Below are 24,905 nucleotides of genomic sequence, written 5' to 3'. Positions count from 1 at the left end.
CTTCTGCTCAACATAGTGTTATGACTCCAAAACCTAGCCAGAATGGAATTTCCAGAACAATGGGGGGGGGGGGTGCATTCATTATCCATGCATCATTTTCATTTGACCAACAATGACAACAAACTGGTTCTAAATGTTCTCCTTAACATTGATTCTAAATGTTCTAATATGATAAATAAGGTAAAATAAACATGAAATAAACATGGGGCGAGATGTCCATGCTTTGAGGCGAGATATCCACGCTGTGGGGCGAGATATCCGGACGGCTCGCCCCAAGACACATTCTTGATTAAAAAAAAAAGAGAAGCTGATCACCTAATGAGCCTCATTAGGTCCCATGAAAAGTAGAAAAAAGCTATTATGTTAATGTAGCCTAAATTACATATTGCATTCTAGTGCTAGAAAATATAGACTAAATAGTGAGTCTGTGACCATGGTTGCAGTGCAGTGCAGTAATATGAACTGCTTTCAAGATTGAACTGACATTTGCATTTCTTTCTTTCATTTGCATTTCTTTCCTTTCTTTCATGCCCGTGCCACGGGCTGACGGGGGCTATCTGCACAAATCGAATTCTTTATTCAAATGACGTTTTATTATATTTTATGTAAGGCAGTAGCCTACATTGGCCACTAGGTGTCGCTGATTGACCGTCTCTTCGCCCGTTAATTCCCATTACAGTATGTTATTCCCTTATAGGACACCGTAGTTCTGTAACGCGTTACGTTTGGGACGCCATCTTTTTCCAATATTGTTTACCTCATCGTAGGTTCTTTTAATAATAACTAGGCTACACGTCCAAAGGTAAGCAACTAAAGCAAGCAATCAATGTTAGTGGCTGGCTGCCTACACTATTGTAACTTAAATACTACCACCTAGCCAATGTTCAACTAATGTATCATTTATGTTAATTTAGACTTCGGAATGGATTTAAGAAGTGCTTGTTTTTTGTATGATTTGTATTAAATGTTGTCCGTACGATTGGCTAGCCGGTTGGAGTAGATCACCATCACCACACCAATCATAGAAATAGGGCAGTCTGCTATCTGCTGTCTTTTACATAATGTTTTTCCCCATACTAAATAACGTGTGCCTTGTAGGACCACTCCACCCAGTGAATTAAAACATCTCCATGTCCATGACCATGTCCATGTCCTCGCTAATGCTCATTGGTACCATTTCTGTCTAGTCTACGGTCTGTGTGTCAGGATGGCTCTGGGCAGTTCATAGCTCTGGTCCATATCCCTAATGCTAATTCTGCCCTGCACTAAGGGTAGAATTAGAATTAGGGCTATGGATCAGAGCTAAGCAGTTCAGAAACATTTCGGAATGTATAATAATAATAATTTTATATATATTTGATTAGCCTAAGTTGGAACCCAGCTACAGGTATGTTGGAACACCAATCGATGATCTCATTGCCTTGGTAGGAATGTTTCTGAACTGAGTGACCAGGGACCAGAGCCCACCAATGAGATGCAGGGTGAAGTAGACAGAATTATTATGAAGATAAGGTTGAGAATGTACTTAAGGTTGTGAAATTACTTTGTTTCTAATTGCTATCGGTGTTAGATTATAGTTTTTTCCACTGGATCATGATTTTCTATTTTTTTCTTCTTTTTTTTCAAGGAATTTGAAACTGGCCCCTGTAAAAAAAAGTATTGGGTTCCCCCCCACCCCTTTTCCTCCCATACTGTACATGTTTCCCCTTTTTAAGTGGTGCAACCACTTCATTAACATGTGTGTCTGTCCCTGGCTGGGTCCCTGGTTCCCTGGCTGGGTCTGTCCGAGCACGAAAATAGCGTTTGGTTTGTTTTCACAACCAAGTGTCACTGTTGCGCAGCCTGGAAGGAGGTAGGGCACACCATTCTTTTGGTAAAGAATTACTTAATTGAATTAAACGACAACGTTTCGATCTTGATAGATCTTCGTCAGGTCAGTATGATACTGGATGTACCGGGGACCCCCACACGGTAACTCTTTCGGATGCGGGGCGGCTCGCCGGAACTGGGCGCGTTCCTGTGGATCTGGAAGTTCTGGGGACCCCCCGGGGACGCCACGCGGAGTTGCACCACTTACTTCACACGGGTGTGATTTTTTTACTTCCTTTATGATTTCCTGTTTTTTCATATTAGTGTATATTTGTATGTCTTTAAATGTTCTGATGAATTGAAAATGGTGGACCCTGTTGTAAACAAGTCTTTATCATGGTTTCGTCCACAAAGTAGCAGTTTTAGTATTGACTTGTGCTTTCTTTTGAAATGTACCCATTCTACATACTGTGAAATAAATAATTAAATGAATCAATACTCTCTCACTAAGGTTATGGAGCCAGCAGCCAGTGTCGTGGACCAGCAGCCTGCGCACAGTGTGCAGAGGAGAGGAAAGCAGTCGTTGTGAGCAAATAAGGTGGATATATTTTCGTAATCTGTCTTCATCACTAACCCTAACAACACTAAGTCGTCCCACGGAGGTGGCTATCAAAGTCAGTTTACCAATCTGGCGTGTGGATGTTTTTAGGGAAGTTTGTAGTACAGGTCTCATGAATCCAGAATGTGTCTGGTGCTTCCTTCTCTCTCAGCATAATCCATCACAGACCAAGAAATGCTTTTGTGTTATGTGAAGAAGCCGCAGCATGTGTGGGTTACATAAACAATTATGTTAATCAATATGGCAGTTATATTCATAGCTGTTCCATAAATAATTTCAACATTGTCCTATCCTCTTACGTTACTGAGCAGAATATCTTCATCTCCCCCAGACCTTTCATAGAAAAATACTTTTATGGTTTAACTTATAACATTTAAAAGGTCTTGAAACAACTTTAGAAGTACGGTATGTGTTTATCATAGTTAGGTTGTCAAATCTCTCAACCTTTTCTTAAATCCCTTTTTCTCTCTTCTCTTCTCTACCACCATATTCTGTTGTGTTTCTTCTCGCCTCTCCATACATGTTCCTCCCCTCCTCTGTATGTCCAGTTAGCAGAGTCCTCTTGTGTGCTTCTCTCTATTTCATCCTTCAGCCAACAGAGTAGGAAAGAAACCATGACGGACAAGAAAGCACGGAAAGAGAAGGCCAAGCTGGCCAAGTTGGCCAAGCAGACGGAGCACTATGAAGACATGGCCACCACAAAGACTTTGACTGAGCAGGACTCCGGCCTCGAAGACGATGAGCGCAACCAGCTCTCTATGTCACACAAGAATGTGGGGGGAGAAAATGGGTCCTCCTCATCTCCAACACAGTTGAGGGAGGAGATAAGGGATCAGAGGAGGGAACTGAGGAGGGAGCTAAGGAGGACACAGAGGAGAGAACTAAGGAGGGAACTGAGGAGGGGGCAGAGGAGGGAACTTAGGAGGAAAGAGAGGAGGGATCTGAGGAAGGTAGAAAAGAGGGTACAGGAGGAAGCAGAGGAGGAAACGGAGGAGGAAAGGGAGGGGGGGGCAGATGAGGAAACAGCAGAGGATGAAACAGGAGGGAGCAAGAGGAGGGACCAGGATGAAGGAGCAGGGGGAGGAGCGAGAGGAGGGGAAAGGAGAGAACGAGGGAGGGAGCAAGAGGAGGGAACAGGAGGGAGAAGTTAGCGATGCACAGTATTATCAATCATTTCATTATTTTGTTATTGTCCAAAATTACTTCAAAATGTGTTATCTGTATTGAACAGATTCAATTATTCCTGATATGTCGCATTGATACGATGACACATTACTTATGTGCCAACCAAGATGTGTTGAGCGACTGCAGACCCGGATCAGGCAGATATACGGCCCACACAGTTTCACAACCCAGACCGAAAATCTACGTTTTTTTTACGTGATCGAATCGGAACAATCCTACTCCAGTCGGTCTGCTGGTTCATGTGTCAGCACTGGGTCGTATAACTTGCTTTGACTATAGGTCTGACTGTGCTCCAGGTCTTCAGACACGCCCCTTCTGGGAAAAACAGCTCTTTGAAAGTGACACCAATTTTTTATCTTCAGTCATGTGAGGAGGGAGCAAGACACTGTTGTTAAATACAAAACATAATAAGCCACCTGACCATCTGAAATCCAGAAATGCGCTCCTCCCCACATCAGTAGTGCGAAAGTGCGCAAAAGCGTATTATGATCATCTGAGATCATTCTGTTCTATCACAGCTCATTTAAAACCGGCCCTTGGAAACATTGTCTTCCGGCCTACTAAATCAGGTCATAACAAAGCCGTGTTGTTTTTATCTGAATCCAGCATCAAAGGAGTTGCAGGGGTTCCCAAACTTTGTAGCTCGAGACCCAAAAGAGAAATGTCTCTTTATTTTATTGAAAATAGTTTGTGAGCTTGTAGATCTGCTATTTTCACTAGTTGATTGCTTTTATTTATTCATGAAATTTCTTAGATCTTTTTGAAAATGTATACAAAATAAATACATTTCTTTTTAATTTCTGAAACATTTTTATTTTTGTAATCTTTTGAAATAATGTAATAGAATTGGAATAGGAAATGGAGAAAAAAAAGAAAGAAAGAAAAGTACTCATGGTCCATATAAATTGGTCAGCGACCCAAAATGGGTCTCAAGTCTCCCAAAGTGAATTGGATGGAGCCCGCACACCAAAGGTACTAGCAAGACGTTCTTTATTTAAATACTGACAACGTTTCGATCTGTTAGATCTTCATCAGGTCATGTGAACATACACACAAGCTTGTACATTTGTAATAAGGAAGTGCCCCCATTACCCTATCAAAAACACCACATTTTGGTGCCCCTCCCATCACTACAGGTGTGACTCGTCAACCCTGAGTGAGTGGGTGGGGACCCAGACATATTGATGTGAATATAGTCTGTTCAGAAGATTTAGTGCACTAGTTAAAAACATTTTAAAACCAATTTTTTAAAAACATACATGTATGTCTATATTCAAATTATCGGTACATCAACTAAAAGTGCCACATGTCCTGTACTAGGTCCGTGGGCTTAAATTTCATTTCCAATGTTATTTCTATTTGTTGCATTGTTCTCCTTTTGTAGGGTAAAACTTTGCAAGAAACTGAAAAGCAGGAAAATACTGATGCAGATACATAAAGAACAATCAAGAACACTACCGAATGAACTACATAAAGACACCAAAACTATATATATAAAGTACACACCAAAAAAGAAATGCATGAAAACAACAACATATGTTGTCCAGTGGCCTTACACTTTGCTGAAGCAAACCATAGTGTCTCCTCCCTGAGATACATGGGTATAGAGCATGTAAAAACCCCAAGAAGGGGAGGTAACATAAATAACCTCTTATTAAGAAGAGAAAGTTACCACATTCATACTCTTCAAACCATGATGCCGAGGGGCCTAAACCAAGAAGACGAAATTAGACATTTCCTGTAGAAACCCCTTTGTTTGGAGTGAAGCTCTGCTTCTCCATTTTAATTTAAAAAAATTAAAAAGTAAAAAGTAAAAAATATGGTTCAAAATTATACTGTCCTAAGTTTTTTAAAAAAGTGGCCTCCTGCGTTGAATAAATCCAACCTGGTGCATATGTTGTTGTTTTCATGCATTTCTTTTTTGGTGTGTACTTTATATATATAGTTTTGGTGTCTTTATGTAGTTCATTCGGTAGTGTTCTTGATTGTTCTTTATGTATCTGCATCAGTATTTTCCTGCTTTTCAGTTTCTTGCAAAGTTTTACCCTACAAAAGGAGAACAATGCAACAAATAGAAATAACATTGGAAATGAAATTTAAGCCCACGGACCTAGTACAGGACATGTGGCACTTTTAGTTGATGTACCGATAATTTGAATATAGACATACATGTATGTTTTTAAAAAATTGGTTTTAAAATGTTTTTAACTAGTGCACTAAATCTTCTGAACAGACTATATTCACATCAATATGTCTGGGTCCCCACCCACTCACTCAGGGTTGACGAGTCACACCTGTAGTGATGGGAGGGGCACCAAAATGTGGTGTTTTTGATAGGGTAATGGGGGCACTTCCTTATTACAAATGTACAAGCTTGTGTGTATGTTCACATGACCTGATGAAGATCTAACAGATCGAAACGTTGTCAGTATTTAAATAAAGAACGTCTTGCTAGTACCTTTGGTGTGCGGGCTCCATCCAATTCACTTAAGTTTCTTTTAGCCCAGCACCCAGCCTGTCGATGTGCGTATTCTACGTCTTCTCAAGTCTCCCAACCCACTGTTTGGGAAACACTTAGTTACTGTATAACAGGTGTGTGGTAAACCCTACACGTGGAAACTGGTATTGCAATATTGGTATAATATGACCATAGAAATAATTGGCTATAATGTATTAGCCATGATTTCAATATTGTGCATCCCTGAGGAGAAAGTGGATGGAACAGAGGAGGGAGGAAGCACATACCAAATTACTTTCTCAAACACACTGTTGTTAAAAGTGCATTAATTCTATAATTTTAGCACAATTGGCACTTGTGGTAACCAGGCAGCTAGTCACCTTTATAGCTTTCTACTGTCTTTTGTTTTGGTGCTTGTGTACATGTTTATTAGAAAAAAGAATGCTGTCTTCAAGATCTAAGCTCATCTTGGTTTGTACTCTTATTTGTGCGTCTTGCGTGCGTTTCAACCTTGTTGCTGTTATGACACCTGAATTACCCTCTGGGGATCAATAACGGTTTCTCTTATGCAGTTAATCAGATAGGGAGACTATTATTAAAAATTAAAGCTAAAGTGTGTTGAAATGTGTTTTTATTGCATGGAGCTTGTCACTGGCTCCAGAAGTACCTTTATCCTTGATTCACAACTGCAACCAAGTGTTGATATTTAAAACACTAATTACGAGATCACACATTTAAGAACTTAATTAAATAATTTATGTCATAAATACTATTTTACATCTTCTATACAGACCATGAATGAAAATGTACATTTACATAATTTTGTTTGCATTCGTGCTGAGGCTAATGGCCACTTAGTTGGTTTTACAAAAATCAGCAATGGCTACATTCACAATCACATTCTTAATTTCTTAAGAAACAAGCTCATTAGGTCGAGGTCCCATGGAAAGAACGAAATATATGTAAATTAAAATTGTGGTTGCAGTAAGATGTTTACGTTTTAAATGGCTTTAGCAACAAAGTATTTTTCTTTACTTGATAGGGGAACAGGGAATAGAGGCTTAAAGGGATAGTTCATCCCCAAAATGACTTTTTCTATCCATTAATCAGCCCTATGAAGACTTGAATTCATAGATATTTTTTCGTTTTTGTCGCATTCCTAAGACAACAATTTTACGACCAGCAGTGGTTCCCTATGGAGACACAAAGAGTCTAATTTCTGTCTCCTACCGGAGACAGCCAGTTATCAAATCATTGACTTAATGTGACAAAAACAAAAAGGCTTCATGGGGTGTGTAATTGATAGAAAATAAGTACTTTTTTGGGTGAACTACTCCTTTGATGTATTTAGGAACGATGTTTGATCTCAAGTGACTACTGCCTTGTTAAAGTTTTTTTTTAAAGGAAGAAATTGCAGTTTAAATAGTCACACTTCTCCATTGTTAAAAGGAAGGCCAGGTTTTTACAGAATACATTGATTGGAACCCCTTTATATCTTGTGAAAAATAAAAGTGACATGCCATGCTGCTTAAATTTTTTAAATCAGTCCTCCACATTCTCTTTCAATGTGGAAATTACAGCATCACTTAAAAGTTACAGTAATTGTCTCCACCAGGCCGAAGGCATGTGGGGAGAGTATGTTTTGCACTCCGTCCGTCCGTTTGTGTGTCCGTCCGTCCGTCCGTCCGTCCGTGTGTCCGTGACAGGCTAATCTCGGCCACCGTTAACCCGGTCGATGCCAAATTTTGCACACACACTCCCTGGATGCCAACGATGAACCTCTGCCCCAAACTTTCCAGAACGGCCTGTTATAGCGCCACCAAGAGGCCGCTTTGTGCAAAACAAGTTTTTGCACAGTACACCTACAGATTTTGTCCAAACATCACGCAAATTGGTACACAGTCTCTCTAGAGCCATTCAACGAAACGGGTCTTTCACATTTATCACACTCCATCCTGATTGGTTAAGATTGGCTTCCAAAGTTCACAGGAGTGCTCAGTTTCAAACAAAATGCTGCAAATCATGAACACATCGCGTGATTTCCGTGAAATTGTGCACCCACATTCCCACTAGGCCGAGGACGAAATGCCACATGAACAATTTCAACTCAGCCTCAAGGTGGCGCTATAACTGGCCGAAAAGTGTTTTTACCTCTAACTGCACGGATCTGTGGATAACCTGGTGGAGACCTGTGCCCGGAAGGGCACTTTTTCTAGTTATGTTTTGATTCATGACAAAACTAAGTCTCAAAGGGAGTTCAGTCAAGTCAGTCAGTCAAAATCTCAGTCTTTCACAGAGTACTCTCCAATGTGTTGTAGTTGTCTTTAAAGCTCTTGAGTTCCAGAAAATGTTTTGGTCTTTTGCTGCGCTGACCAGTGGAGGGCAGATAGGTGACCTGGATGGTGGAAGGGGTGCTGCAGACAGGAGATCCCGTCAAGTCCTTGGCTGCAGACTGGTGATGTTGGTCTAGACTGGTGGTGCTGGAGTATGCCTTCACCCTGAGAATGAACACAGAAGAGGATTATGTAAATATTATTAGGGACCAAGAAGACACGCAGTGACTTTGGTCACTTCTTGTTTTTGTAGTTTTTTTTCTTCTCCTTCCGCCAAAAATAGCTGTTCTGACTGAACCGTGCAGTCGCTTTTCGTGAAACTCGGTAATCTGGTAGAGGGCCATGCCAAACGGTGACTATGTGAAGCCCATGACCATTGGCCAAATGGTGGCGCTATAGCACTGAAATTGAAAATTAAGTTGAAAATGCAAACTTTGAATGTACATATCTCATGAACCGTTTGACCGTTAGCAATGACACTTTGATACACATATGTGTCTCCTCATGCCGAACAACTTCCATATTCTGACTTTTGACCTCTGACCTTTAGATTAACCACTAATTTGAAATATATGAAAAACAGTTCAAATGTATCTTCTCCCAGAATCTTTGATCAAAATGCACAAAAACGTCTACTCTTGAACTTTGGACTTATACGAACAAAAAATCGTAACAGATTTATTTTAAGTGAAAAAAATAAGTTTTTATGAGCCAATAAAAAAATTCTGTCTTGTGAAACCTCTCATGCAACCAATACGTCTACCAAATACGGTTGGCAGAGCTAATACCTATACTGCATGTTACTGTATAGAATGAGTCAACTGACAGAGTCTGCTTAGCTCAGTCGGTAGAGCTCTCACCTTTGGACCACAGGGTCACTGGTTCAATTCCGGGTAGTGACAACTCGGCCTGTGATTCTTATTTGTGCATATTGTTCTCTCCCTCTCTCTCTCTCTCTCACTAGGACATGACAATCATCACAATAATAGAGATACTAGTAACTGTAATAGAGTAATAAGTCTAATAGTGTATTTAGTGAAATAGTGTAATAGTGTAATAAGTGTAAAAGTAGTGCAATAGTTTAATAGTGAAATTGTGTATTACGTCTAAATTTGTAATAGTGTACTATTAGTGTAATAGTAGTGTAATAGTGTAATATAAGTGTAATAGTGTAATATTGTAATAAGTGTAATAGTGTAATAAGTCTAATAGTGTAATAGTGTAATAGTAGTGTAATAGTGTAATAAGTGTAATAGTGTAATAGTAATGTAATAGTGTAATAAGTGTAACAGTGCAATAGTGTAATAGTGGTGTAATAGTGTAATAAGTGTATTCTGTCTTCTCTCTCTCTCTCTCTCCACCCCCCCTCTCTCTGTCTCTCTCTCCACCCCATCTCTCCTCTCTCTCTCTCTCTCTCCACCCCCCTCTCTCTTCTCTCTCTGTCTCTCTCTCCACCCCCCTCTCTCTTCTCTCTCTCTCCACACTCTCTGTCCTCTCTCTCTCTCCACACTCTCTGTCCTCTCTCTCTCTCCACACTCTCTGTCCTCTCTCTGTCTCCACACTCTCTGTCCCTGTGTCTCTCTGTCCCTGTCTCCACACTCTGTCCTCTCTGTCTCTCTCGCTCTCTCTCCACTCTCTCTCTGTCTCCACCCTCTCTCTTTGTCTCCACCCTCTCTCTCTCTCTCTCTCTCTCTCTCTCTCTCTGTCTCCACACTCTCTGTCCTCTCTCTGTCTCCACACACTCTGTCCTCTCTCTGTCTCCACACTCTCTGTCCTCTCTCTGTCTCCACACTCTCTGTCCTCTCAATGTCTCCACACTCTCTGTCCTCTCAATGTCTCCACACTCTCTGTCCTCTCTATGTCCTCTCTCTGTCTCCACACTCTCTGTCCTCTCAATGTCTCCACACTCTCTGTCCTCTCTATGTCCTCTCTCTGTCTCCACACTCTCTGTCCTCTCTCTGTCTCCACACTCTCTGTCCTCTCTCTGTCTCCACACTCTCTGTCCTCTCTCTGTCTCCACACTCTCTGTCCTCTCTCTGTCTCAACACTCTCTGTCCTCTCTCTGTCTCCACACTCTCTGTCCTCTCTCTGTCTCCACACTCTCTGTCCCTGTGTCTCTATGTCCCTGTCTCCACACTCTGTCCTCTCTGTCTCTCTCGCTCTCTCTCCACTCTCTCTCTGTCTCCACCCTCTCTCTTTGTCTCCACCCTCTCTCTCTCTCTCTCTCTCTCTGTCTCCACACTCTCTGTCCTCTCTCTGTCTCCACACTCTCTGTCCTCTCTCTGTCTCCACACTCTCTGTCCTCTCTCTGTCTCCACAATCTCTGTCCTCTCAATGTCTCCACACTCTCTGTCCTCTCAATGTCTCCACACTCTCTGTCCTCTCTCTGTCTCAACACTCTCTGTCCTCTCTCTGTCTCCACACTCTCTGTCCTCTCTCTGTCCTCTCTCTGTCTCCACACTCTGTCCTCTCTCTGTCTCCACACTCTCTGTCCCTGTGTCTCTCTGTCCCTGTCTCCACACTCTCTGTCCTCTCTCTCTCTCTGTCCTCTCTCTCTCTCTATCTCCTTGGTCCCGCCTTATTGCTGCTTGCAGCTATATTTATTATTTGTAGTAGTAGGAGGAATCAGAAAACATATTACTTATTTACAGCGAATGTATCAGTATTCTCTGATTATACTGTCAATTTGTATTTTAGAATCTTAACTTAAATCCTCTATTCTTAGAGAAATGGACCTGAGTAGCAATTGTACTCAAGTTTTTATTTTACTCTACACCAAATCTATAATAATCTACACTCCCGTGTTGTGAGCTTGTACAGCTGCTATTTATGGCTAATATTTCCACCAGAAAATGGATGCTGTGGTTCAAGTGGTTAAATACAAAACAAAAAGGAAGTCTAGTCTTTGACTCAGAGCTCTGAGCACCATAGTCATAGTAGTAGACGCAGTAGTAATGTACTGAGCATACTCAGAAGATTAAGCAGCTTCTAAGGCCTGGCCACACAACACTTACACATCAGCTAGTTCATTGAGAGCCATCTGGTATTTCAGGAACTCTGCTTCCCCAAAAACCTGGAACGAAGAGTGAAAGTCAAGTCATCAGTAGTATGTTCAAATTACATACCCCCCCCCCCCCCCAAACACACACACACACACACACACACACACACATGCTCCAAAACGAAATTTCTTATCTAAACACAATCCATTCATCCATCCATCCATCTTCAACCACTTATCCGTAGTCGGGTCACGGGGGCAACAGCTCCACAAACACAATAAAGTCCTCAATTACATTTTAACACACACTGTGGTTGTTACACACCCCAGTTCCATGGCGAGCATTGTCATAGCCCTCCAGCAAGCTGTCAATGAGTGCACTGCGGCTGCTCTTAATCAGAGAATGGGAGTTCCGAAGCTCTAGCAGCCAATTCCGAAAGCTTCGTCCAGTGAAAGCATTGGGACTCCGGCTGAAATCCTGCAGTGGAATTCCTAGAAAATGGGTAATGGATGCAAAAACATGTGAAAGGTAGAAAAGTGTGAGAAATAAGATCAAACACATGCCATTGGTTGAGTGCTTCCCCACACCTGCTCTAAGCACCTGATTATTAATCATTGATTGAAATAAGGTGAATGGAATAAGGTGTATGAATATCAGAAACCATATCATGGTTTATTGCTAAGGAGAAAAATGCAGACATCAAGATACATCTCTCACCTGAGTCACGAATAGCATCCAAAGCCTTCATTCTGTACAGGTAGTTATAGCAGCCTGTGGATTATAGATATGTTTTTAAGCCATTCTTCAAGATTTCAGGAACTTGATTGTAATAAACAGAACAAACTTCAATTTGCAAACTCACTGATCTGTGCATCATGTTGTATCCTGTCATCTTCTAATGAGAGCAGGCGAGGTTCAAAACGGATGTCCTGCACCCTGGACAGTCTTGAATCAATCCCCTCTCTTACACCCTGTAGTGTAACCCATCAACACATGAACTGCCATATTAACAGACCTGTACATAGGCTACACTACATTAACACCCTCTCCCTCTGTTCAATTATCCATTTGTAAATGAGAGTGAAAAATCGGTGAAAAATGTGGGTAGGCCTATTATTTAAAAAAATATTCCTTTAAAAAAATACCATGTGGGCAGGGAAACAATACCTTCTTGAGCATCATGAAGGTACTGAAAGACCCACCCACGGTGACCCACCTCAGACATCAGCAACATTATGAAATTTTGTCTGGGTTTAGTGTTTTAGGATTAAAGCTTTATATTACATGAGGATTTCTGTGACTGTATTACAGGGTCGTATACGTTACCTTAGGAGCATTATGCCCGATAGGGGCATGGGGACCCCGGCGAGATCTCATTGCAAAACGCATGATCTGCCTCTTGACAAAGATGAAGAGCAGCACAAACACCTGAAAACGTACAATCCGCCGGTTAGTCGTCAACATAACATAACTCTGGAGAAAGCGCTTGATGGATAATAATACTAGCCCTGGATCAAGAAGACTATCTTAGATGTATTTTATCAATACATGATCTACGAGAGTCTAAATCTTAGGCTATATAGATATTTTATCCATTTTGACATATGATCAGATACAAAAGGAAAGTCAGACTCGATATGCTAGATTGGATATTGGATATCTAGCATACTGCCAGTTAAAATTAAAAACTTACCAAACTGCCATAGGCCATGACCAGAACTACATTAACTCCAGATAATGATTCTGCCATTGTTTCTCTGATTCAGACGGTTTAGAATAGATAACAGACTCACTCAGATCTGTACCGTATGTGATCAGGTTAATGTTAGCTACCGTAGCTAGCTGTGCATGTTTACCTAACGTTACCCGTTTGATGTTCAAATTGGCTGTCTTGCAACTAAAACATGTAACTAAATTTCCTTGTACCGTTAAGACCATATTGCTAAATAAAAGGGGTCATGGATCCTACTCATTCTCAAATAGTGCACTGCATTGTCCAATTTAGATGCCTTCCCGCAGCACAAGACAAGACGCCTTCGTCTCTCGCTGGATGGGATGCTATTGGTCGAATAAGGTTTACAATACAAGCTGGGTGCCTCTCAATATATATCTATGCCTATCAAGGCTTAACCTGATGGTCTCGCGAGATGATGCTATTGTTTACGACGCTCCAGAATACCGTAATAACAGTGTACAATGCCCGGTCAAAACAACACTAGAAATTAAACTCTAGAATACTGTTAGAATAACCTACGAAGAAAGTAAAAAATAATGACACGACAATTGCATGCATATCTTCACTTTGTATCAAACAAAGAATCATTTATATATTATACACAGTAACAAGCAACTGACACACACGCACGCGCGCGCGCGCGCACACACACACACACACACACACACACACACACACACACACGCACACGCATACACGCACACACGCACATACACACACACACACACACACACACACACACACACACACACACACACACACACACACAGTGACAGTTGTTCATGTTCACTTAAGGATACACATGGCACCTCCTCCTCCACACAGACAAACTGCCTATAACAGCCGAAACAGAACAGTATTTGGCTGTTGTTTAGCTTTGCTTTTTGTCATGCCAGCAGCCAGCTATTCTCAGGCCACTCATGCTCAGTTTATGCACATGGCCCAGGCTTCCGAATATCAGTATGGCAAATCTACAGCGATACCCCAGCCCCAGGTTTGTTATACTTCCAAGCAATGGTTGATACTTAGAATGTTTATCTTGGAATGCCTGGTCCATGTACAAATCAAAGACACAGCCCATATCTCCACAATCAGGACCTCCTTGTGACTGGTGTCAACAAAGACAACATCAGGTGTATTTGGAATTTTAGCAAAGACATCGCATGCACAGCTAAACCGATCTGGTAACACTCTTGAATGTTTATACATTGCTGCACATACTTTCGAACTGCATCAGACACTAGGTCAACAATCCGGTCGTGGCGAGCAATATACACATTTTTGTATGCACTACATCCATTTGTTATGTGTGCGATGGATTCTAGGTGTTGTTCAGATTCATGATGGTTTATACAGAGTGTAGTGTGGGTGTCGGGATACCAGATTGACAGATTGTACTTGGTTGGTAATACTTGCAGTCTTGCTTTGATGGTGAATTTTAAAACATCCTCCCCAATAGCAGCATTTTTGTACATCGAATGTGAAACGGAGTGATCACACACACACATCTATCTATCTATCTATCTATCTATCTATCTATCTATCTATCTATCTATCTATCTATCTATCTATCTATCTATCTATCTATCTATCTATCTATATCTATCTATCTATCTATCTATCTATCTATCTATCTATCTATCTATCTATCTATCTATCTATCTATCTATCTATCTATCTATCTATCTATCTATCTATCTATCTATCTATCTATCTAGAGAAAATGTATATTATATATAGCACCTTTTCAAAAGATTAGAATATTGTGTAAAAGTAAAAGAAGAGTAAAAGAATTTGCTTCCAATTCAAAAAGTGCAACTTTCATATATTCTCAATTAATTGTGCATAAAGTGAAGTATTTAAAACCTTTTTTAGTTTTAATCTTGATGATTATGGCATACAGCTCATGAAAATCTAAAAAATCCTATTTAAAAATAGAATATTTTACAAGAGCACTAAAAAGAATGCACACCTTCCTCTTGACCATACAACCTAGATTCTCTGTGGGGTTCAGATCAGGCCAGTTGACTGGTCAGTTAAGCACAGTAATACCATGGTCAGTACACCAATTACTAGTAGCCTAGTTTTGGCACTGTGGGCAGGTGCCAAATCAAGCTGAAAAGGAGCATCTCCATATAAGCTTGTCTATACTGAAGCACCATGTATAGTAGGCCTACTCCAAAAAGAAGGGTGTGTTGAAGTGTTAAGTTTTCACTGTCAGTGGTCCAACACCAGCCGATAACACGGCCTAAAACATCACTGTGTTTTATCAAGTCCAGAGTCTCAACACAACTGTCTATTATGATATTTTACAGCACTGTGCCTCCGTACATTGACAAGCTTTATGTTGATGCTGATCTTCCTTTTCCAGCAGCACTTGGCACCTGCCCACAGAGCCAAAACTATAACTGGTACTAGATTCAATAATACAAATTAACTTACAGCTGTTATCAAAGCAAACCTGGGCTTCCATAAACACCTCAACAGTGAACAAGGCTGATCACCTCCATGCCACGACCGATTGATGAAATAATTTGTTCAAAAGTAGCCCAGACCAAGTATTGACTGCATACATTAAAGGGGAATACTACTCATTTTCAACATTTTACTATTTCATAATATACCTTTGAGCTGTTGGCAGGTATGAAAAAAAATCCTTAACATTGTGAATCACATCTTGATGACATCATCAAGATGTGATTCACAATGTTAATTATTTTTTTCATACCTCCAGTTCTAGGAAACACAGAATGGGGGGACCCCCCCCCCACACACACACAACAGCTAAGGTGTATTAATGACATGTAAAATGTACAAAATGAGTGGTATTCCCCTTTAATATAGGCTACTTGACACTTGACAGATGGTCGACATTTCGCTTAAAAAATATCATTTTTTTAGTGTAATATATTCTAATATTTTGAAATAGGATTTTTTGATTTTCATGAGCTGTATGCCATAATCAATATATGGGAATTTATTTGGGAAGAAAATGAACTTTTACACAATATTCTAAAGAGATAGACAGATAGATATCTACATGTGTAGATAATTAATTACACATGTGACATGTTGAGTTAAAGTACTGATAACCATGCGGTTTTATTGTTAAATGTTGTTGTATGTATAATGTATTTGTGACCATATGTTGTGATTTGATGTTTTTTTTAATGCTGTATGTTGCATTTAAAAGTAATAAAGTATGTGGTGTTGTGATAGTGTGCAGTGGCTCCAGACAGTTTCCTTGAAGCCCCCAGCGTGTTAACCACGTGACCCAGCTATCTGTGGTGTCAGAGTGGAAAAGAAACAGGTAAATTCCGAGTCTCTCGCTTTTATTGTCTGCGCGAGTCGGTTCACTGTATTTTCTGCTCTTTAAACGTCGGGGATAGGGCCAGGGGTCGCATATTCTCTCGTCTAGGAGGTCGACGACGAGACCATTCGGTCGGTTGTTTTGCAGGAAATCTTTCGGTTGAGCCTGGTTTCTGGTTAGTATGATCGCCTGTTATTTATTTTCATGTGAGCTCGGGGCCTTGCAGGCCAGCCGCGAGCCTCGGTGTCTGGTCTTTCTTTGAACCCGGCAGACATTGGTGTATTTGGGGATAACCCGAACAGCGATGGTGTTTCATGGTGGTGGTGTGCTAACGGTGTAGCATCGTTAACACTCGCCAACATATCTGGCAGATGGCTAGTATGGCAGGGCATATTTGTGTGGTATTTCCAGACCCCGTCAGTCGTTTTTGGGGTGTTTATGTGACGGTGAAGTGCACTGTGTGGTGGAATACAGACTCGGGTTAGCTCGCTTGTTGGCAGGTTACAGTTACCACTAGTAGCCAACCAGCTAACGTTACCCACACAACCCTGGTGGTGATGTCGTTTCCTAGAAGGCTAGCTAGACTAGACTTCACTATATGACGCAATTTTCAGCTGCAAAAAAAGACAATGCCATCTTTCATTTGAAAATAACGTATATTTGTCTCACTAAGAAGAGACGTCCTAGCCTGGCTCTCGCTCGCCATGAGGCTGCGAGAAGAAGCGGAAGCCCCTCTGCTCCGAGAGTCCGACTGAGACTCGACGACGGGCATCACCCCAACCAGCAACACATTATTAGCACGTTAGCATATTTGCCATGTGGTTGTGGTTATTTGATGGGGCTATATCCAACAGACAGGCCCTGGACGTAGGCTTTTATTCAGGGCCAGGCTGTCCTCAAGAAGTGGTCGTTTACGTAACGTTAACCAGCGTTACCGTTTAGTTACCGAGCGGATGGATGGCCGTCTCTGACTGTTGCTCTGCGTGCATGTGTACTATGCCATGTACTGGCACTGTGATGCTGTGATGTTTGTGTACATCCTGAATCGTTCACCGCACATCAATGTCGTAGGAACAAATTCATGTTTTTTTTACCCTGCTGCTTTGAGATTAGTTTGAAGTATGATATTGTACACGAAGGTTGTGCTGCTGGGTCTATAAACTCAATACAAACACGTACACAATGTAACTACATTATCTACTTGTACACCTCAACGGTCCCATGCCAGATGCCACGCTACACACTATTTCCCGGCAGAGACCCCGCCACCAAAACAGCGCGTTGAAAAGCCGCAGTAGCGGTACAATAATCTGTTTCTATTATGCATAGTTGCCAGTGTTGCCAACTCTTGTGAGAGAAATAAGCCAAGCCAACTCTTAGCGAGAGAAATATGCCAAATGTTCCCTCGAAAAACCGGCCAAAACAAGTCCAATAATATTTGCTATATAATACTAATGCATACATAGTTTTATCATTATAAATACTATGTATGTCTACAATTTTGAATGTTTTGGTCATTTATTATACTAGTACACAAATAGTAGAGACACCAGACCCATTCTGTCTCTCAGTGTGAGTGACACTTACCCAAACCTTAGCCCCTCTCGGAACCCCCTGGGTCAGCCCAATCAATCTATCGTGCCGTACCGGGCTGACCATGGGGTCCCTGTGCGGTGATGTTTTTGTATGGAAATGATAGAACGCAGACATAAATACCGTCGGTTACGTCGTTTCTGCGCCGTTTGAGGGCTTCTGTTCGTTTGAGGGCTTCTGAATGTGTGAACTATAGTTTACAATGTACACCGCTGCGCATTCTCCTGTGCCGCGGAAGCCGTTTGTTTGACCGATTTGGTCGCTTTGATTCTTCTCTTCCTTCCTTGTTTATTTACCGTTTATTGTACTGCCTCCCGCTGCGGGGTTGGCTTGTGCGTGGCTACGTTCCTGCCTCTGATCTGCTCTGTCATAGCTATAGCCACTAGCTAGCCAGATAGGCGGTACAATGAGGTGTCAATAAATAAGGAAGGAAGAGAAGAATCAAAGCAACCAAATCGGTCAAACAAACGGCTTCCGCGGCACAGGAGAATTCGCAGCTGTATTTATAGGTTCTTATAGCTCTCAGAATCAGAAGCCCTCAAACGAACAGAAGCCCTCAAACAGCGCAGAAACGACGTAACCGACGGTATTTACGTTTATTTATGTTCGCGTACCAGGTGGCAGGGTAGAGGTGGAATAGGACCCCATGGTAGCTGGGTCTCAAAAATGTCAGAAACGTCATTACCATTGGGTTCTGACTTGTGGGGCTACCCAAACCTATGGGTAATTATTGCATATATATCAAAGAAATCTTTGCTTGTTTGATATTCAAAATAAGCCACCAAAAAAAACAATTGGTGGGAAACATGGCAACATGGCAACCCTGATAGTTGCATGTTTTAGTACCTCACTGTCAATGCCATGGCTTGGCATCCACTGTTACTCCAACCCCTCCTTGAAATGCCCTGGGAACCTAGTGTGTGTTTAGCGTATATTTTGTTATGTACGGTACATGCATTTCTCATGGTTATTTGTAACTATAACATAAATGTATCCCCCTTCAGGTGTCATTCCTTTGTAAATACTGTTATTTGTATATACTGTAAATGATGACGTCCGTGGGCGGAACCCGAGCCCGGGGCAGCTGGGAGCAGACACAAGGCCAGACACAGAGCCAGACACAGCATAAGCAGAGGCCCCAGGTACCCACATATACCCTACCATAACCACCTGTAACATGGGTAGCAAAGAGATTCAATCTTTCTCACAGGAGCGGGCAGGAAACTAAACCTTATCCATCCACCAACATTCTGGGTGGTAAATTCCACTGTATTTGGACATTTTCAATTTCAGTAAATGCCTTGCAGCCTAGTGGTTGGCAAAGGAACAGACTTAACAGGCAGTCAGAATTTATCGGATGGATAATTTGATCTCAGAACCCACCTAAGAGGATCAGTGATTTATAGTCATTAGCGTGTCATATTAGTATATTAATCAGATTTACATAGAACAAAACACATTTGTCAGTATTTTACAGAGCAAAGCCTGGTCTGGGAGAGGATGATATCTCATGTCATGTTGTAGTCACTGGTGTGTAGTCATCAGGCCGGAACCACAACCGGAATAAGAACTACCCAAAATAATTCACTGTGATCATAATTTTAGGGCCTACCCAATAAACATAGAATTTCCCTGTGTGATAACAAAAAGGTATACAGATGCTAAATAGCCTCTGGAACGTACTCTCACATTCTGATTAACGACTTAATTTCTTTCCTATAATAGGCCACCGCTGAGCAGATCCGACTCGCGCAGATGATTTCAGACCACAATGATGCTGACTTTGAAGAGAAGGTCAAGCAGGTGAGAAGTCAGTGGCACACTATCTCATTGCTCCAGGACACATAGCTTCCCTCTTTAGTCTCTGTAAAATCAGTATTGAACAATGAGATTTTCTTAGGCCTATGAAGCCAGAGTTATCATCAGATCAGGTTCATCCAATTTATTGTTGCTTGAATAGCATTCCGCAATTCTTATGACCATATATACAGAATGTTGGGAAAATAATTTGATACATGTCCAGTTTGTTTGCTGGCAAGCAGATTGCAGCTGTCATGAGTAAACGAAGGCATTGGTACTGTGTTAATGGTTTTGTACAAATAAATAGCCTTCCTTCTATCAGAACCAAGACTACCGGTAGATGCAGACCAGAGCCAACAAGACACTATTTGTTTAAAATGTATAATTTAAATTTGATAAATGTAGTCTTTCATTGGAGCTGTCAATACAGCATAGAAATGCCTATAACAATACCACCCCACACAGTTTGCTGCTATTAAAGTTGATAGTTTACACAGCTTTGAGTCTTTGTGTTTTGGGGGCAGTGCCTCATCTCTTCATTTCTCTCTACATTTTCCAGCTGATTGACATCACAGGCAAGGACCAGGATGAGTCTATGATCGCACTGCATGACTGCAATGGGGATGTTAACAGAGCCATCAACGTCCTGCTGGAGGGAAGCCCAGACACTGTGAGTACCATGGGCTTTGTTTGAGGGCCAGGCTCTCCTTTCAATTAGTAATGCCTGGCGCCCAGGACGACGATTGATCAGAAGGACGGAGGTTATTGATTCAAAACAGATCCCACTGTTGCCCAACATCGAATGTTGCGCAACAGTGGGACATCATCGAAAATGTTCCCCCCCTGTTTAGCCGACGAGACCGAAAATCTTAAAACGTTAATAACTCTTGATCTAAATCATCCCGTCCAATTCTAAGCAAAGATCATGTGTTAGACGGCCCACCACGGTCCCGTTGCTAGTCGCGGTAGAATTAATCATACCTCCCGCCTCTAGAGTGTTTTGGCTACATGTAGCCAAAACACATCAGCCACATCCGGGATAACATCCGGTCCGTCGGTAAAAGTGCTCCGCTGCTATAAATCGCTGGGTGCTATGATTTAATGAATTAAATAACCCCGGGCGTTCGGGGTGTTAATAATGTACCCTGATTTTATATCCACCCTATCTATGTTCTTTTTTCGGATCACCCCTTTTTCTTCATTAATCAACTTTATTTGGATGCTGTTCACCTTGAATACTCTGTTCACTCCATAGTGACATGGATGGCTTTGTTCACCATGTTAGTTGCACTACATACCGTTGCTATGTTCAAGGCTCATGATGTGCGTTACAATATTAATTTGTATAAATATTATGCCGTAATCTAAAGACTCGCCTCTTCAGGCTCCACGTTAGGCTGTAGCACTTCCATAGCACTTTCCCCTAACCTTGACGACCTTGCAGGCTTATGCAAAGGTTAAATTTATTCATTTTAATTTATATAGCATGTTATGTAGACAGATGCCAGGTTCATTTGTTGACTGGCATGCTGTAGGTTGTATAGTTTTCAATGTACAGATTATTTGCGGCCACAACATTTATTTTCCGGGTGAAAGAGACGTCTGTCACAGCACACAGCGTTTTCCTACATCCGGTTCACCTCTTGGATCCCGATGGACCTTCAAAATAAGGGTTTCACTGAAAACCATGGGCTGTTTTGGAATAATTGAAACCTGGCAGTGAATGTTTTAAGATTAAGAGCGTCTGCTAAATGCCTAAATTGTATATCAGATTAGGGTTAAATGCTAACATGTGTACACTTTAAGAAGAAAAAAATCCCTAATGCATAAGAAGGCGAAGAATGGTGTTCTTTTTAAAGTTTGACTCCCATAGGTTAAAACTTAAAACCGAGGCACCACATTTTGGCAATTTGGAAATACATTTTATTAGCATTTGTGTGATTTATGCCATTTATGTGGATAAACCATGGATTTGAATGAACAATCACATAGCTTGCTTTCTTGTGTCTTTTCCTTGTTTGGTCACCTAAAACCTTCTTCCAGAAAAACATTACTGTGTTCTCCACCTCTTCCCTAGGAATCTTGGGAGATGGTGGGGAAGAAGAAAGGGGTGTCTGGTCAGAAGGAGACAGGCCAGGCTGAGACTGGAGAGGAAGGAAAAGAGAACAGGGACAAAGGAGAGAGGGATGTTGCACGCCGTCGAGGTGGGGCCCCACGTAGAGGCCGTGGAGCCAGCAGGGGACGAGAGTGTGAGCTTCCTTTTTTAAATCAATCAACTCGAGTTGTGACAAATCATGGACCAAACAAATAATTACAAAATTGAAAAACAAACACAAAATGTTGTAACCTAACTGCCATTTTCTTCTTTCTAATTATTTGTTCAGCCCGAAAAATGGTGTTGTCATGATTTGTCACGACAAGAGTTGGCTTTGTACGAGGCTTAAAAGGTCTTTAAATAAATACTTTTTGAAATGTCCCCTGGTAGGGGGCGGGACTGCAACGCTCTATAGTGCAGTGCTGCAGCTGCGGAGAGTCCCAACATGGGTAGCCTACTGTAGCCTAATCCAACGAACTCCGGGAGTGATTAAGGGCTGAAGCACCCACTGACACAATAGTAAGCCAAATGGCACCCACTGACTGAAGGCTGAAGCTCCCCTCCCCCTGGTCATTTTGTCACGTATAGGCACACACCTTTTACGGTGTTCACAGAACAGGTATTCAAACGCTAATACAACACGGTCAGCGGAGAGGCTGCCGTCTGTGTGCCGTGGCCCGTAAAGAGCCATGAGCCGGGAGGGAGGGGAGGGGAGGGGCAGCAACACCGCCGGGTAATCTCCACACTGACTTGAGACTTGACAAACGGAGCCATCTCAGCCAAAATATCCCAAAACAATGTCCGGGGAATAGAACTGTTTTGTGTGGGGAGTGCATCCCCGCCCAATAGGTGTGAAGTTTGGGGGACCATTTAAAACAAAGGCGGCTTGCATGCTGTGGTTTACTAACCAGAAATCTGCGGGCAGCCAGGCAAGCGCGGGGAAACTTTTTTATTGGCTTTTTTTCCCCGTCATGTAACTATGGTTTCCAAGGTCGTACTGCAGTTGTTCATGTCACAAAAACAAAATGAAAGATTTCAGCTGTCACATTTATTAACGTCGGAACGAAATTAAGGAAGGATCAGCTGTTTGCGATCACTTTATAAATCCTGTGGCGATGTGAGTGTACTACAAAACCTACACTCGAATTTGGGGCAGATTTTACACTCAATTGATAAATGAGGGCCTATGCTTCCATTGTAGGGCGCAGTGCGTTGACTGTCGGAGATATCAAATAATTAAATATATGCTATGGTTTCTTTGATTTGTCGGCTGACAAAATAACATGACCTTCAGCAACATTCCCAAACACATGTATGCTCTGCTCTCTACCTGTCCTCAAACGAGCATGACGGTGTAATCAAAATAATAATGGTCAGATCGCATACAGACAGATTATTTATTTACTGTGGAGAGAACACATGTTTGACTGATCACTCGTCACTCTTGTGGTGTTTTCCCCCTCTCCCTGGTTCCATAAGGATATGTCCACATGTCTTCTCGTCAAGTAAGATGTAAACATTGAGAACAGTTTTTGACGTGAGTGGAGGGGAGGTGGCTGGCCGCTGTCGATCCAGAGCGATGGAGTAGAAGAGTCAAAGTCAAAGATAGGAGAGATGGAAGATGGTGTACAGCAGTGACAGTGTGCATACCAGCCGCGTCACTGACAAGTAAACTTACGAACTACAGACTGGCAGCCAAATAGCCTAGCATCCTATTTTTTTTCCAATGTTGCCTAGACATAATTGTGTCGTTTAATAATTATTTTTAAGTTGCTTCTGAAACTAGTCTTTTCTGTGGGAACTAGGGGTGGGACAAATATTGATATTTTATTACAACATGCAGGTTTCCATTTCCTCACATCTCCATTCTTGTATTATGCCTGCTCATCAAAACGTTATGGATACGATTTGGGTTGTGATAAAATGTTAAACGGAACATGATATTGTGATATTGTCATGCCAAACAGACACTGGTTTTTAAAAGGCAACAAATCCAACTCAATCAGTTCTTGTCCTTCAAAACCTTAACCGGTCAAAACATGTTGGCATTTTTATAGAATAGAATAAGATTTGTTTTAACTTTACTTCCTCTCCTCCAGATTTTTTCAATGCTCAGATATTTTCTTAAAAAAAAAAAACTTTGTCCCCCTAGTTCGTGGTCAGGAGAATGGCCTGGATGGAGGCAAGGCTGGTGGTGTTGCTGGAAGAGGCACAGAGCGAGGCCGCAGGGGGAGAGGCAGAGGAAGAGGAGGGGCCGTGGGTGTGGGTGTGGGTAAGAGATGCCGCCTCATACATTTACACATGAGACACAATGTCTGGTGATGGAGTTTGCTGACAACTTGGAACAAAGTAATATTTAACATACTGGTGCAGTGCTTGTTCTGAGCGGGCAAATTGTTTGGTTCACTGTATTGCCACCAGCTCAGTGGCCCCGGGCGTTCGGGGTGTTAACAGCGTTGCCAGGGGTCTGTTTGTTTTGCCACTCAAAGCTTGCAGTGTTAAGTAGCCGGTGGGGCTGGGCAATATATTGATATTATGATATGAGACAAGATATGATCTTTGATTTTGGGTATCGCAATGTTGTGATATGGCATAAATTTAATCTCTTCCTGGTTTTAATCTCTTTCTATGTGTGTGTGTGTGTGTGTGTGTATATATATATATATATATATATATATATATATATATACAAAAAATAGTAATGGTATACAAAATATAATGGATAAAATGGCTGATCTACAAGCTCAATGTATTATGCCTGCATTCATGGGCAGTAGTGTGAAGTTGATCAGATGAGGGGTTCAAGAAGAAGGATAACCAGTCCTAACATTTGGAATGTAAAATATGTTTCTGGTCTTGTCACCTGCAGGAGTAGCTGGACGGCGAGGAGGGGGCAGGTTCTCTGCACAGGGCATGGGGTAAGATAACACCTGTGTCGCCTAAAACCAGAGGGGTTTTTGTTCCTC

The 24,905-nt window shown here is 41.7% G+C and overlaps 3 protein-coding genes and 1 long non-coding RNA gene across 7 annotated transcripts in view; 3 read left to right on the top strand and 1 right to left on the bottom strand.

Moving 5' to 3' along the window:
* LOC310861134 (tuftelin-like) overlaps window positions 1–24,905 on the top strand; it is a 200,459-nt gene that overhangs the window by 25,612 nt on the left and 149,942 nt on the right. The window lies entirely within an intron of this gene.
* On the top strand, window positions 758–3,374 carry LOC310868188. The gene is made up of 4 exons (XR_014570063.1): window positions 758–802; window positions 1,923–2,086; window positions 2,321–2,407; window positions 2,977–3,374. It is a non-coding gene; the product is annotated as an uncharacterized lncRNA (long non-coding RNA).
* On the bottom strand, window positions 8,127–13,439 carry ltap1 (lipid transport auxiliary protein 1). The gene is made up of 7 exons (XM_083769245.1): window positions 13,100–13,439; window positions 12,733–12,834; window positions 12,269–12,377; window positions 12,124–12,177; window positions 11,731–11,897; window positions 11,419–11,477; window positions 8,127–8,569 (listed from the first exon to the last, which is right to left on the bottom strand). The coding sequence occupies exons 1-7, from the start codon at window positions 13,154–13,156 to the stop codon at window positions 8,362–8,364; spliced, it is 756 nt and encodes a 251-aa protein (XP_083625371.1). The 5' UTR covers window positions 13,157–13,439; the 3' UTR covers window positions 8,127–8,361.
* Window positions 16,387–24,905, top strand: part of ubap2l (ubiquitin associated protein 2-like) — a 42,919-nt gene continuing 34,400 nt past the window's right edge. For 3 of the 4 annotated variants that reach the window (XM_083774519.1, XM_083774520.1, XM_083774517.1), the window contains exons 1-7: window positions 16,458–16,626; window positions 19,049–19,186; window positions 19,770–19,847; window positions 20,404–20,514; window positions 21,922–22,093; window positions 24,092–24,211; window positions 24,809–24,857. In XM_083774519.1, the coding sequence (XP_083630645.1) occupies window positions 19,091–19,186; window positions 19,770–19,847; window positions 20,404–20,514; window positions 21,922–22,093; window positions 24,092–24,211; window positions 24,809–24,857 (626 nt within the window). In that variant the 5' untranslated portion in view covers window positions 16,458–16,626; window positions 19,049–19,090. The other variant, XM_083774518.1, reaches the window with a different exon arrangement.

This window comes from Protomyctophum parallelum (genome assembly GCF_964188405.1).
Source record: "Protomyctophum parallelum genome assembly, chromosome: 1".
NCBI classification, from domain to species: domain Eukaryota; kingdom Metazoa; phylum Chordata; class Actinopteri; order Myctophiformes; family Myctophidae; genus Protomyctophum; species Protomyctophum parallelum.
Note: the sequence above shows the minus strand (reverse complement) of the source record. Positions and strands in the feature narration are given on the sequence as shown.